This window comes from Lepidochelys kempii, chromosome 5 (genome assembly GCF_965140265.1).
Source record: "Lepidochelys kempii isolate rLepKem1 chromosome 5, rLepKem1.hap2, whole genome shotgun sequence".
NCBI classification, from domain to species: Eukaryota; Metazoa; Chordata; order Testudines; family Cheloniidae; genus Lepidochelys; species Lepidochelys kempii.
Genome location: NC_133260.1, coordinates 16,205,060 through 16,218,413, shown reverse-complemented (window position 1 = coordinate 16,218,413; position 13,354 = coordinate 16,205,060). Strand labels below are relative to the sequence as shown.

Here is a 13,354-nt window from a genome sequence, read left to right as displayed (position 1 = left end):
CTCTTGTCATAGGAGACATTTCATTAACTAGCTACAGCAGACCCCTTCAGAGTTTCAAAGGATGCTTTATTGTGGAGATGATAGAATTAGGGAAAAAATCCTTTCTCTTTGTTGTTTTTGATTATAATTCCCTTCAGTTATTTAGAAGAAGGCTCAGTTTAATAATGGACAGGGAAGGCACTTGAGAGGTTCAAAAACAGGGAGATCTCCTCGCCTTGTTATATAAATGCCTGCAGCAGGGGAAATATTAGGTACTTACCCCTGTAATGAATAGTACAATTTCAGAATGTGGCCCTTGTTTCTTTCTGCACCAAGCAGGGTAATACTGTATCCAACACCACCTTCTCTCACATTGAAAATCAGCTTCCAGTTGCTTCCTCCAGTTCCCTGCCAATTGGAAAGTAGAGAGTTTATTATTCTGTTGTCTGGGCCTTTTCTACTGAAGGGCTGTCCAGCCAGAGAGATTTGTGGAGAAATGCAAGCAAGATTACAGCAATCATTTATCAGAAGTGCAGCAGAATGTTACACAAGTAGGTAAACTTGAGGGCTCTAAATGCATTGCTAAATACCACACGAAAATTGTCAACTGAAAACTGCCAAAACCTGGAAAAATTATAGGGTTTGGACCCTAATTTTTCATTTTTGTTGGTGTTTTTTCAAACAGAAAAACATTTTTTGGGGAAGTAGACACACTCTGCAAAAATTTTCAGTTAGTTGAGAACCCAATTTTCCATTGCAAATAATTTTGCTTGAATATTTTCGACCAGCCCTAATAATTCCCTATCACACAAGGATGTCTTGAACCGGTCCTTGCTTCATGTCTTTGAAGTACTTTGAGATCCTGGAGGAAGACTTTCTAGGGGTATAAAGTATTATTTATTTCTTAATAAAGTAGGGCTTTGATAGTTATTGACAATTGATGACTCCACCCCAGCAACTGGGTCATTGGATCTAGTTCCTCTTAGGGGTCTGAAGTGATTTGAGGAGTGTTTAATATGGTCACCATAGGCAGCTCTAGAGAGGAGAAGAATTGAGAATGTTCCTACAGCTAGTATAGCAGTGTGGACCCTGGGCACTTTCATGTGTCACCATGGTGATCAAGCAGAAATGCATTCTCTTTAGATTTTAGCACAAAAATCACCTGAGAACATTTTTTTTTCCATTTAGATCAAGTTGATTGTGTCCTTTGCTTTCTTGGACTTGTGACAGCTGCCAACATGATCAAGCCCATTTTAGTTCCGATTTAACTGCAAAATCTGTTCTTAAGTCTTTCAGCTTTTCTCTGCCATCCTCCTACTTTTAGGATAATTCTTCTCATTTATAGGATGAGCATCTCCTTTTCCTTTTCTGGTGTGAATACTTAGAAACAGTTCTTTATGGATTTCAGGAGATATGCAACAGAGTTATTCTGTGAGTTGTGAGGATTCTCATAAGCTAGTAAAGATTTTTTTTAGAACAGTCCTTTTTTTTTCCAGTCTAAAGGGCCAGTTTTTCAAAAGTGCTCAGCATCCACAATTGGGGCCAGATTTCAAAACAGCTCCCAAATAAGGACCAGATCTTCAAAACTGCTCAGCACCCAACAGCTCGCACCATGCAAATAGGTAAAATAGACAGTTCTCAGTGGGAGCTGCTGAATGCTGAGTGTTTCAGAAAATCCAGGCACTTCGTGTAGGTACCAAAATGTGAGCCAAGCTCTCTTGAAATCTGGCCCAAAAGGAAACGTGTTGATGATAAAGACTTCCAACTAGAGAAGGAATTTCTGCCGCATTGCTGCTGGATAACATGCTCTATTTATCTACACCTGCATTAAATGGACCTTTCTGTTCTCACCACGTTTCTCTGAAATGTGAATGTTGATAAATTCCCATTTCTCTTTCATATGGAAAGAAGAAAGAAATAAACAAGACCCATAAGGTCTGATATAAAAGAGCTTTCATTTAGGGTTTATCGAGGATAAAGGATAGCTTCTGGCTAAGTATGTTTCTATTGTAGCAGCTCATCTATATATTATTTTTTTCTTTCTCCAGCTGAAATTCGGCCTGAGGCTGCGAAATCTCTATTTTTCTATTCCCGGTGTCTGTGGGTTACTTTTATAAAGGGCACAGCCACAGTACGTTAGCCTTTGGGAAATATTTTTCACTCAGTTAACTTTAAAAGTATGTAATGTAGGGCTCTACCATACTATCTGCTCTGTAGCAGAAGTTAGAATTCTTTCTCCATTTGTTTTTTATCAGGTATGGCACTGGGTACTAGTGTCCCATAAAAATGCGTGGTTAAAATTAAAACATGCTCCAGTTCTCAAAGTAGAAATACTTAGTTTTTCATAAATTCATAGAATAATAGTGTTTGTGATGATCTGCTCTGACCTCCTGCATAACACAGACCATAGATCTTCCATGAACTAGTTCATGTTTCAGCTTCCGGTTGTTGGATCTTTTTACACCTTTGTCTACTAGACTCAATAGCCCTCTTAACAAATTTCAGTTCCCCATCAAGGTACTTATAGACTGATCAAATCACCCTTTAACCTTCTCTTTGTTAAGCTAAATAGCCTGAACTCCTCCAATCTAGCACTATAAGGTATATTACCCAATCCTTTAATCATTCTCATGACTCTTCTCTGAAGCCTCTCCAAGTATATCAACTTCTTTCTTGAAGTGTGAACATCAGAACTGGACACACTATTCCAGCAGAGGCCACACCGTTGTCAAATACAGAGGTAAAATAACATCTCTACTCCTAGCTGATATTCCCATTTATACATCCAAAGATTTGAAATAAAATATTTTAAATAATGAAACTCAAGTTCCTCTTCTGGTACAGCATAATCATACATTGGTCCAGTTCAGACAGTCATTAGTAATTCTGCATGGTTTAGAAAAAGGCTTTTCTTTATTTTATCTCTGTGTCTCTCTGTAGTCTGCAGCAGTATCCATTAACTTTAGTACCCAGAAAGATAATAGAGCACATAATTAAGAAATCGGTTTGCCAACATCTAGAAGATAATAAGGAGATTGGTAACAGTCAGCATGGATTTCTCAAGAACAAATTCGGTCAAACCAATCTAATAGCTTCCTTTGACAGGGTAACAAGCCTTGGGGATGGGGGGAAGCAGTAGATCTGGTATATCTTGACTTTAGTAAGGCTTTTGATAATGTTTCCCATGGCCTTCTCATAAACAAACTAGGGAAATACAATCTCAGTGGAGCTACTTGTAGGTGGGTGCATAAGTGGTTGGAAAACCATTCTCAGAGAGTAGTTATTTAGTGGTTCACAGTGAAACTGGAAGGGCATATCAAGTGGGGTTCCGCAGGGATCAGTTCTGGATCCTGTTCTGTTCAATATCATCATCAACGATTTAGATAATGGCATAGGGAGTATACTTATAAAGTTTGCAGGTGATACCAAGATGGGAGGGGTTGCAAGTGCTTTGGAGGATTGGATTAAAATTCAAAATGAGCTGGACAAACTAGAGAAATAGTTTGAAGTAAACAGGATGAAATTCAATAAGGACAAATGCAAAGTACTCTACTTAGGAAGGAACAATCAGTTGCACACATACAAAATGGGAAATGACTGTCTAGGAAGGAGTACTGCAGAAAGGGATCTGGGGGTCATAGTAAATCACAAGCTAAATATGGGTCAACAGTGTTTCCTTTGTGTCAAAAAAGCAAACATCATTCTGGGATGTATTAGCAGGAGTGTTGAAGCAAGACACGAGAAGTAATTCTTCGACTCTACTCCGCACTTATTAGGCCTCAACTGAGGTATTGTGTCCGGTGCTGGGTGCCACATTTCAGGAAAGATGTGAACAAATTGAAGAAAGTCCAGAGAGGGGCAACAAAAATGATTGAAGATCTAAAAAACATGACCTCTGAGGAAAGATTGAAAAAAATGGGTTTGTTTAGTCTGGAGAAGAGAAGACTGAGAGGGGACATAACAGTTTTCAAGTACATGAAAGGTTGTTACTAGAAGGAGGGAGAAAAATTGTTTCCTTTAACCTCTCAGGATAGGACAAGAAGCAATGGGCTTAAAGTGCAGCAAGGGCTGTTTAGGTTGGACATTAGGAAAAACTTCCTAACTACCCTGACAGTTAAGCACTGGACTAAATTTCCCAGGGAGGTTGTGGAATTTCCATCATTGGAGATGTTTAAGAGCCGGTTAGACAAACACCTGTCAGGGATGGTCTAGATAATACTTAGTCCTGCCACGAGTGCAGGGGACTGGACTAGATGACCTCTTGAGATCCCTTCGAGTCCTACTATTCTGTGATGCAAACCTGTTATGCACGCAGACATAGCAGAGAGCTGGATGTGGATAGTGATAGCTTGTGAATAGATCATTATAAAAGATTTGTAAATTACTGTGCTTGAACACCATAGTGCAAAGCAGGTTGAGTTTCTGATTGCATTTGAATGTTCTCCCTGCTTTTACTTCCACTAACAATTCTGGTAAGCCATTTTTTTAATAAAATACCTCAGTTAGTCTGCCTTCCCAGAAAACTGAGGAATTCATTATGAACAGATCAAGTAGGCTGCCACTAAAGATACATGGGTTTTAGCAGGGTTGTGTCATTATTCTTGCTTGGATGGTGGAAAAACCTTTATTATGCTATAGTATGGAGCTGGTTTTCTTCAGGCAGCTCAAGATCCTCATATGTTCTGTGCAGCTGTTTCCTAAATTGTGATGGTCATGCTATGAACTGCAACTGCGTAGACCGAGAGAATAACATTATATTGGAATTCTGTGATTTGTTCTCTCCTTCCTGGCAACAGTAGAAGTGTTCAACTTAAACAGAGCAATACGTCACACTTCTAAATATAATGTTTTCCTTTTTGACTTGTCTAAAATAATACTACTCAATAAATTAACAGTACCAAGGATAAATAGATTGCGTAGGTAGAGTAATGCTACTAATTTCACTCCAGGAGTTGAGGTGTCCTACTTGATATTTAGTTTTACTTTCTCTCATGTTTTAAACAGCATTTCTTATAACTTCCATGTTTAATAGTGGTTCTTCATGCTCAGCCAGTGCAGTCATCAACTATCAGTCAGTTACTGTTGGAGGAGGAGGAGGAGGAATTATTACGGATTTATTACCTCTTTGCACTACGGTAACATCTAGAGGCCCTGATCAGGATTGCAACTGATTTGCTACGCTCTGTAAAAACAGAGGACAACCGTTCTTATCGCAGAGTGCGTATAATCTGAGTATAAAATTCAACAAGTGGGTATAAACATAAAATTTCAGAGTTAAAAAAGTTTGAAATAGGTAGTATTTTGTTTGTCAGGCACTTACATACCATGGTGATAAGCACAGTATAACAACCTAGACAGACACATCACCTGGAAAATTTAAATCTTCGGCATAGTCTTTTTTGTCTGAGAACATTTTTTTTCTCTTTATTTTGCCTCTAAATCCCCTGTTAATTGGAAGGTGCGCTGAAATGCTGTTTTTTGCTGGTAACACATCTGCTTGGACAGTTGGGTATCCAGTTCTGTCTGGCATCCTGGTTTCATTTATATTGTGCATCACTTTTTTCATTCTTTTTAGAAAATTCAGAACAATGGTGTACTTTTTCTCCTCTGTTTGTTCCTTTTCTCTGTTCCTCTTCACCTTTCGGAATCCTTTCACAGCTGCAGCATTGATATTTTGTCTCTAACACGTGTCATTTGGTTGTCCTGTAATGGTAACACCTGCAAATGGCGTTTGCGCTGCCATAGAAATCTATACCTAGCAGATGCCTGTTTTGTCTGGCGTTTTAATTCTGCTATGTAATGGTGATACTGTGTGGGAGGAGCAATTGCAGAATATTGTAACGAAGTCAATGTTGTAATTTTTAAGAGAGGTGTAGATCTACTTAATTTTGAGCATGGGCTTCTCAGTATTTGGATGACATAATCAACTGTTGGATTAGTCCTGTGACTAGTATGTGTTGTGTTCCTATTCAATGAAATGGATACAATGTGCCAACTTGACCTTTTTTGCATTAAAAGGTTTTGCAGTAAGCACTAGTGTCTAGGGGTCAATTTACCCTTTAGTTGCAGTTAATATCTTTTTTACCATTCATACTCCTGATGCAGTGAGAATAGCTCCAAAATGGCAAGGAGAAAAAAACCCTGTTTAGTTTAAAAAACAAAACAAAACTAACCAACCAAAAAACAAAACAAAACAGGGTGTGGGGTTGGGGTGAAACTTATTCCCCTGAATAGAGCCTGACCTTGAGCTGGCCTAAATTACAAGAGGTGTTACTTTGCCTTGTTTCTTCCTTAGCGCGTATCAGACCTAGAAGAGGAGAATGCTCTTTTGAAACAGGAAAAAGAGGAGCTTAACAACAGAATCCTGTGTCAGTCTGAAGGTAAGAAGAATGGTTTATAGCTTCATAACACTTGCAATAAACCGAGGATTAAGCTGTTTTTCATAAAATTACTTTCTCCCGTATCCTGCCAGCATCCTTTATTTCTTTGACAATGTTTGTTGTTATTCGACAGTTCTATTCTCTCTCTACTGCCAGGGAATGACAAGACATGAACCTGATTTAATCAGGGAGGGATTAAACACGGAATATAGTACCTAAAGGGGTTTTCCATTCAATTACATCTTAGAATTTCATCAGGATGACTGTAATGGGGGGACAGCCCTTTAATGCTGACAGATGGGAGCCTAGAAGCAGAGATGTTTGAACAGTAATATTTGGACAATGACGAATGGCATCTTGAATGTGACAGAATGAAGTGAAATTTTAAAGCAGAGATTTAGATTGTGAGAGAACTACAGAGGAAACAACCAGGAAAGTCCCAGGACATAAAAGGAATACATTCCACCCTTGCACGTATTGTGCTTATTATCAGACTCTATTCAGCTTTCATTATGATACAGGATTTTTTTTCCACATGCATCATACACAACCCCAGGAAGTGGATATATCGAATTAATCTATTGCATTCATGATGTACCTATCATTGTAATAACCGATGCAACATAAAGGGGATAAAAAGCAAACATAGCAAAATATATTGGCTTCAATTGGAGGTGAATTTTTGAGTGCCTTTTGGCAGGCACTAGCTAGAATTAGGAATAGTGCATGCCGGGCTCTGTGAAAGCTTCCCAATGGACCTCTGTTCATGCACTTCATTCCTGACTGTCTGCCAGCTGTCCCAAGACTTAGATTTTCAAAAATTAAGCTCCGAGGTTCATATTTAGACACCTAAACAAGACACTTGATTTTTCAAGTGCTGAGCACCCAGAATCTCCTGTTGAAGTAGATGGGAATTGCTGAGTGCTCAGCACTCTTGAAGATCAATCCATTTATTTAGGCACCTGAACTACTTGGTCAATATTTAACTTTAGACACATCCATATTTGAAAATATTGACCTCTCTTTAGAGCAGACTGAGATTTGATCCTAGTACTCAAAGCGATAGGGGAATAAACTGACCATTTACCCTCTGTATAGTGGTATCTGTTAGCCTGGCTATACTTAATGTTGAGATAGCATTAATATTAGAAACATTAGAGCTGGTTGGAATTTTTCAGATTTTGAAATTTGGATGAAATTTCAAATTAATAAAAAAAAAAGAAAGAATGAATTGCTGAGAGTCTCCGCTCAGCTCCCATTGCAGTAAATGAGAACACGTCCATTGAACCGGAGAAGAGCTAGGCTGACCCGGAGCATTTTTACAAACCCAACCCTTATTTTCTGAGGATTATTATAGAAATGGAAAGTTCTATTAGGTCACCCAGTCCATCTCCTTTCCAACATAGGATTATTGTTACGAGGCTCCATCCTACACTATTCAAGTCCATCAGATTTCTGCCGTTGATTTCAGGAGCAGGCCAATAATCCCTTGCAAAGTGACACTTGCCACGAATGTTCCCTATCTGTGAGTGAATGTTTCCACTATGTAAAAGCTTGTGAAACGATAGTGTAGTTATTTTTCTTATTTAAATATTAATTTAATGTTTGGCTAAATAAAAATAAATGGTAATTTGACTGTTGCCCGTTTTAATTTTTTTCTTCAGATAATGGGGGGAAACTAATTTTGTTTCAGAAAAGAGTTCTTGTAAATTAATAAATTCACATATAAAAATTAACTATTTTAAAATGCCCATGGTATCCTGTGCAGTAGGAAAGGATTAACGTTTTCTGGAAGCACACATAGCAAAGACTGCGTTGTACAGAGTAATCCTGCACTACCAGAGCTCTGTATTAGGGATTCTTTCTCTCTCGCCCATCACCTTTAGTTTGATTACCTCTTTGTCTTCACCAACAGTATGCAATAGTATGATTGCATAGATTTCCCACTTGACATCCAACATAGGTAAATCAGGCATAAATAGAGTAATATGGCTAATATGTATGCACCACTGCTTCTATTGGTTAGAATCAGGCTGCTTGTTTGTGCATCAGAGACATTTCTAATAGCTAAAGGAGGTTATTCTTTACTCAACTGGTAGAGACCTCTGCTTTTGGAGCAGGAGTATTGGAGATCGATTCTAACTGCATCCTTGAAGTTCCAAATAGCTGTTCTGCGCGGTGTGGTGACAACCATAAAATTCCTAGCTAGCCATAGATTTGTTACAGTGTATTCACTAAATAAGAGGGCAAGATTACAAAAAAGCCTCTTAGCAGAGAGCATTTTGTTCAGCTATGAGTCATATTGCAGTTGCCTATAAGAAATCAATTCAGAACTGAACATCACAGTTCAATATGTATCTTTTAAAGATGAATTTGCCCAAAACACTGTCAAGGAAAATCTCCTGATGAAGAAGGAGATGGAAGAGGAGAGATCTCGTTATCAGAACCTGGTAAAGGAGTATTCAAGGCTGGAGCAGAGATATGACAATTTGAGGGATGAGATGACTATTATAAAGGTAATGGAAGAGGCTTTTTACATTACCCCTGCCCTCTGATGTCCTGTGTGCATTATTGGTGACTGGATATTGCAGCTGAGGTCATTTGATGACAACAGTGTTATTATAGAACTCATTTGTGTTGATATTTCTGAGAGGGAAGTTATGCATTTAAATTAGACCAAGAGCAACAACTTCTGGAAATGCATGGTTTTCTGTAGCCACTTGGTCAAGCATTTACAGATTTCTTAAGAACAGCAAGGCAAAAATCTGTTTATCTTTCCTCTATTTCAGTAAAACAGATACACTCAATTCTAAGAAAATCATTGTAGCTCCGTAAATATAAAAGTCTAAGTTTTAGATTCAGCCTTGCTAGAGTTTTAGCAATAGCCTCATTGATAATTAGTTATTAAGGGATGCTGTCATCCAGTTCAAAGGCTGAACACTTAAAAGAAAACCATAAGGATATTGTGATAAATATTAGGCTCCAAACCCAGATGTGTATGTCCAAATGTCACAAATCGTGGATAGCCAGGCTTGGATGCGGTAAAGTAGCTTCCAAAAATACATGAGAAAATTGGTGTCTGGTGCATAGACACTTTTAAAGTTGTTGGTTGTGGTTGTTTGTTTATATATATGAATGGAATTAGGTGTGTTTGTGTGTTGTTGTTTTAAATTACATTTTGATTAAATGTCTCCCTGTTGTAATGTACACTAGTGCACAAAAAACAGAAAACAAAGCCCAACTACAAGCAAAAGGTAGACCCTCTTATGACAGTAATCTTAATATTGAAAAATATTTTTTTAAACTAAACCGCTTTATGAGGAATCCTTCTTTTGACCAGCAGATATATTATGTGTCTGCATAGTCTTGTCCAGCTACTTAGACTGTAAGAGCTTTGGGTAAGCAGCTGTCTGTCCCTCTGTGTTTTGTACGGTCTTGAACACAGTGCTTTGACTTGATGAATAATATGGATCCATTATTTTAAGTAGAAAGTGCCATAAGTGTACATGATTATTTATAAAACACCTAATAGAGAAGGTCCCTGTCCCAAACACTTTGTTTACATAATCCTTAGTACAGTATCTTTTCTACTAAATCACTCCTATTATCTTTTTTTTTTTTTTTTTTTTTTGGACAGCAGTCCCCAGGACACAGAAGGAACCCATCTAACCAGAGCAGTCTAGAGTCTGATTCCAATTGTCCATCAGTCTCTACATCTGAGATAGGAGACACTGAGGATGCAATACAACAAGTGGAGGTACCATAAATCAGACAGACTAAGAGTCTGTGTATGATTCTGGCTAGTCAAGAGGGAATAATTGATATGTGATTCCTTCTAAACGGAGCCCGTAGAGAAGAGTACAGCTTTGAGTATGAAATGTGACCAGTTAGAATTGCTCCTTTTTTTCATGCTATGAATGATTCTTGTTAATTGTCTGAGAGGGAATCTGAAGGCCCTGATCCTGCATAGAGCACTACTAAGAACTCAGTGCAGGATCAGGCCCTTAAACACCGTTTAAACATAATGAATTGATGTGTAGTGTGCATCTTGGCAAATACGGAAACACACACAAAACATTAAACATTATTATGACTGACTATCAATACTGATTGTAAAGTTACATTTCTATAGCATCTTTCATTCTAAAGAATACCAAATTACATTATAAACCTCCGAAAGAACAGTTTTCTTTCTTTGTTTTTTGCAAATCCTTGCTAGCCAATGCATCCTCTCGGAAAAAAAAACAATTTCAAATATCTCAGTATAGAAGGAAATGTCGTAGTTAAATATCTGACTTAGAGGAAGGGGAAGTATATTTTGCTTACTCCTTGCTAACAGTGGCATAGACCAGTTTATATAAAGAGTACACGTCCTATTTAAGATGGAGTGTAAAATAGAGTCTTTGCTAGAATAAAGGCCTGGGATGCTTTGGGTTCCATTTTCTAGTCTGTGACTTTGAGCAAGTCACTTCATCACTCCATGCTGCAGCTTCCCCATCTGTATAAACCCGTAAATTATCTACCTCACCTGGCTGTCATGAAGCTTTTTAATATCTGTCAAGCCTTATGAGAACCACTGATGAAAGCCCCCGCTATGTAAGTACAATGGATTGGGGCCTCTAGACTATACCAAAACCTCAATGTTGGTCACACCTCAGTATTAAAGCTCCATTTACGAGTAATGTATGAAGTGTTAATAAAAGATTAATGTATGTTTTAAGCCTGTTACATACACTAGTATGTCTCACAGATGATTTTAAGCCAATCAGTAGAGAGTTTTATAGATGGTGATAAGCCATGGCTATAAGCAACATATTGACTCTATGAACTATATAACAATTGATTAATTAATTAAAATGCCCATTAACCATTCATTAATTCTTTATAACCTATTTATGATTGGAAACATAATGTGTGCCTTTAATATTAAATATTAATATTGGTCTTTCAAAATGTGGAAACTTCTTTAAACTCTTGTTTTAAGTATTTGAAGATGATGTGAACGTATAGAGAAGTGTGTAGCCCACATATTGTTACTGAGTGGAGCATTCAGTACTTTAGGTGGGAGAAACTTTTTTCAGAGAAAAATACAGATTTAGTGGCAACAAAATGTTTTGCGAATACATGTCAGTTTTGCCAAATTGTTGTGGGGCTAGTGGGTATCCAAGTCTTTCGGGGGGGAAATTAAGCGCTGTTATTTTTTTGGTTTGAAATTAATTTTCATTTAGAAGTTTTCTTGTTAAAAAAAAAACATTTTTAAAAGCTCAAAATTGAAACAAACAGTTTTTGTTTAAGATTTTTGTTTGGCCCCAAACTAAATTTTTGTTTTGACTTCTCAGTTCACCAAAACTTTTGAAAGTTTTAGTTTTGGTCAGACCCAAAACAATTTAAAAAAATTGTTTTTGAAGTTGCCAGTGAACCAAAAAATTAGTTATTCCCCCAGCTCTATTCACTAATGTTTTTGGGCTGATAAAATTACTCTCTCTCTCTCTCCCCCATGTAGGATGTTGGTTTGGATAAAGCAGCCATGGATATGACTCTCTTCCTGAAGCTACAAAAGCGAGTGAGGGAGCTTGAACAGGAGAGAAAGAAACTGCAAACCCAGCTGGAGAAAAAGAAATCCCAGGTAAAAGATGCCCTTTTATTGATTTTAATATTAAATTTCATATCCTAATTGACTTTCCTTGAGTGCCTTACGGCAAACAGTGTGTGATTTAAGATTTGGGTGCAATGGCCTTCAGTTAAGAAAGGCCAAATTGATCTTGGAAATGAGGAGAAAAACCTTTCTGGCAGTTAAGGACAATCAGCCAGTAGAATGGTTTTGCCTGGTGAGATGGTTTATGACAAACTCATTAGAAGTGTTTGAGTTGAGAGTGGCTGCATAGATATATATGAATAATCCTCTTACAGGAAACTGTACTGGATGACCAAATTATCCTTTCCAACCCTAACATGTATAATTCCCAATCACGATACTGGATGCTACCTAGCAGCTTTCATCATAAAGGATTGTACAACGCATACAGAAGCACTGAAATGCAGCCTATTCTGAGGTAGAGGATGGAGGCCAGGCAGCCACTTCCCAAATGTTGGGCAAGCATCTATGTAGGTTACAGTTTCCCAACACTATTTACAGTAGTGAGCAAGGTGAAATTTTTAGCTAACAGCACCTGGGCAATTCCTATTCTTATGAAAATACTTTTGTTGTCCATGCCCAGTTTAAGATATCATCCAATAACAGTGAAGTGTGGTATTCCATTTATCTGTCTCAGCAGGTAAAGAGATGAATTAACTTTGTCAGCATTGAAACCAGTGGTTCTAAAGATTCAAAGAATTTAGAACACCTGTCTGTCTTGTAGATGTCAGAGGCCATATTATCATAGTATCTGAGAGCCTCACAATCTTTAATGTGTTCATCTACACAACACCTCAGTGAAGAAGTGAAGTGTAGTATCCCCATTTTACAGATGAAGAGCTGAGGCTAAATGACTTGCTCGAGGTCAAACAGGATTTCTTTGGTGGAGCAGGGAAATGAACCCGGCTCCCCCAAGTCCCAGGCTAACACCCAAACCAATGGACCATCTTTCCTTTCTAGAACATGATGTTTAGACTACTCAGACACACATCCGCCACTCATGATCCATCTCGGATTTTGCATTTCCCCAAGATACGATGTAAGAGCTAAGAGGTTCAAAAATATGATCAGTCTTGGAGGAATTGGAATGTATCTGAATAGATAAACAGAAGTTTTACTGCGTATTCATGAGCTTCCTTAAATGTAATCTCCGCACTCTAACTACAAAAGGACTCATATCCTGCCTCGATGCCACCCTGAGCGAAAAGGAGGCAAGTTCTTTCCTAAAAGTTTAACCTAATCAGAGACTAACTTAGAGGTTCAAAGGGACAAATACCCAGAGAGAAGAGCCTCACACACCTCTGCTAGCTTAGCCTGCCTGAGTCATTTCATCTCCTAGAACAGGTGGGTGCCTGTACTG

The 13,354-nt window shown here is 38.0% G+C and overlaps 1 protein-coding gene across 6 annotated transcripts in view; it reads left to right on the top strand.

Annotated features, from left to right (window-relative positions):
* MYO5B (myosin VB) overlaps window positions 1–13,354 on the top strand; it is a 372,896-nt gene that overhangs the window by 297,615 nt on the left and 61,927 nt on the right. For 4 of the 6 annotated variants that reach the window (XM_073343525.1, XM_073343528.1, XM_073343522.1 and 1 more), the window contains exons 23-26: window positions 6,275–6,359; window positions 8,727–8,875; window positions 9,997–10,116; window positions 11,863–11,985. In XM_073343525.1, the coding sequence (XP_073199626.1) occupies window positions 6,275–6,359; window positions 8,727–8,875; window positions 9,997–10,116; window positions 11,863–11,985 (477 nt within the window). The remainder of the gene's footprint in view (window positions 1–6,274; window positions 6,360–8,726; window positions 8,876–9,996; window positions 10,117–11,862; window positions 11,986–13,354) is intronic. The other 2 variants (XM_073343524.1, XM_073343526.1) reach the window with 2 other exon arrangements.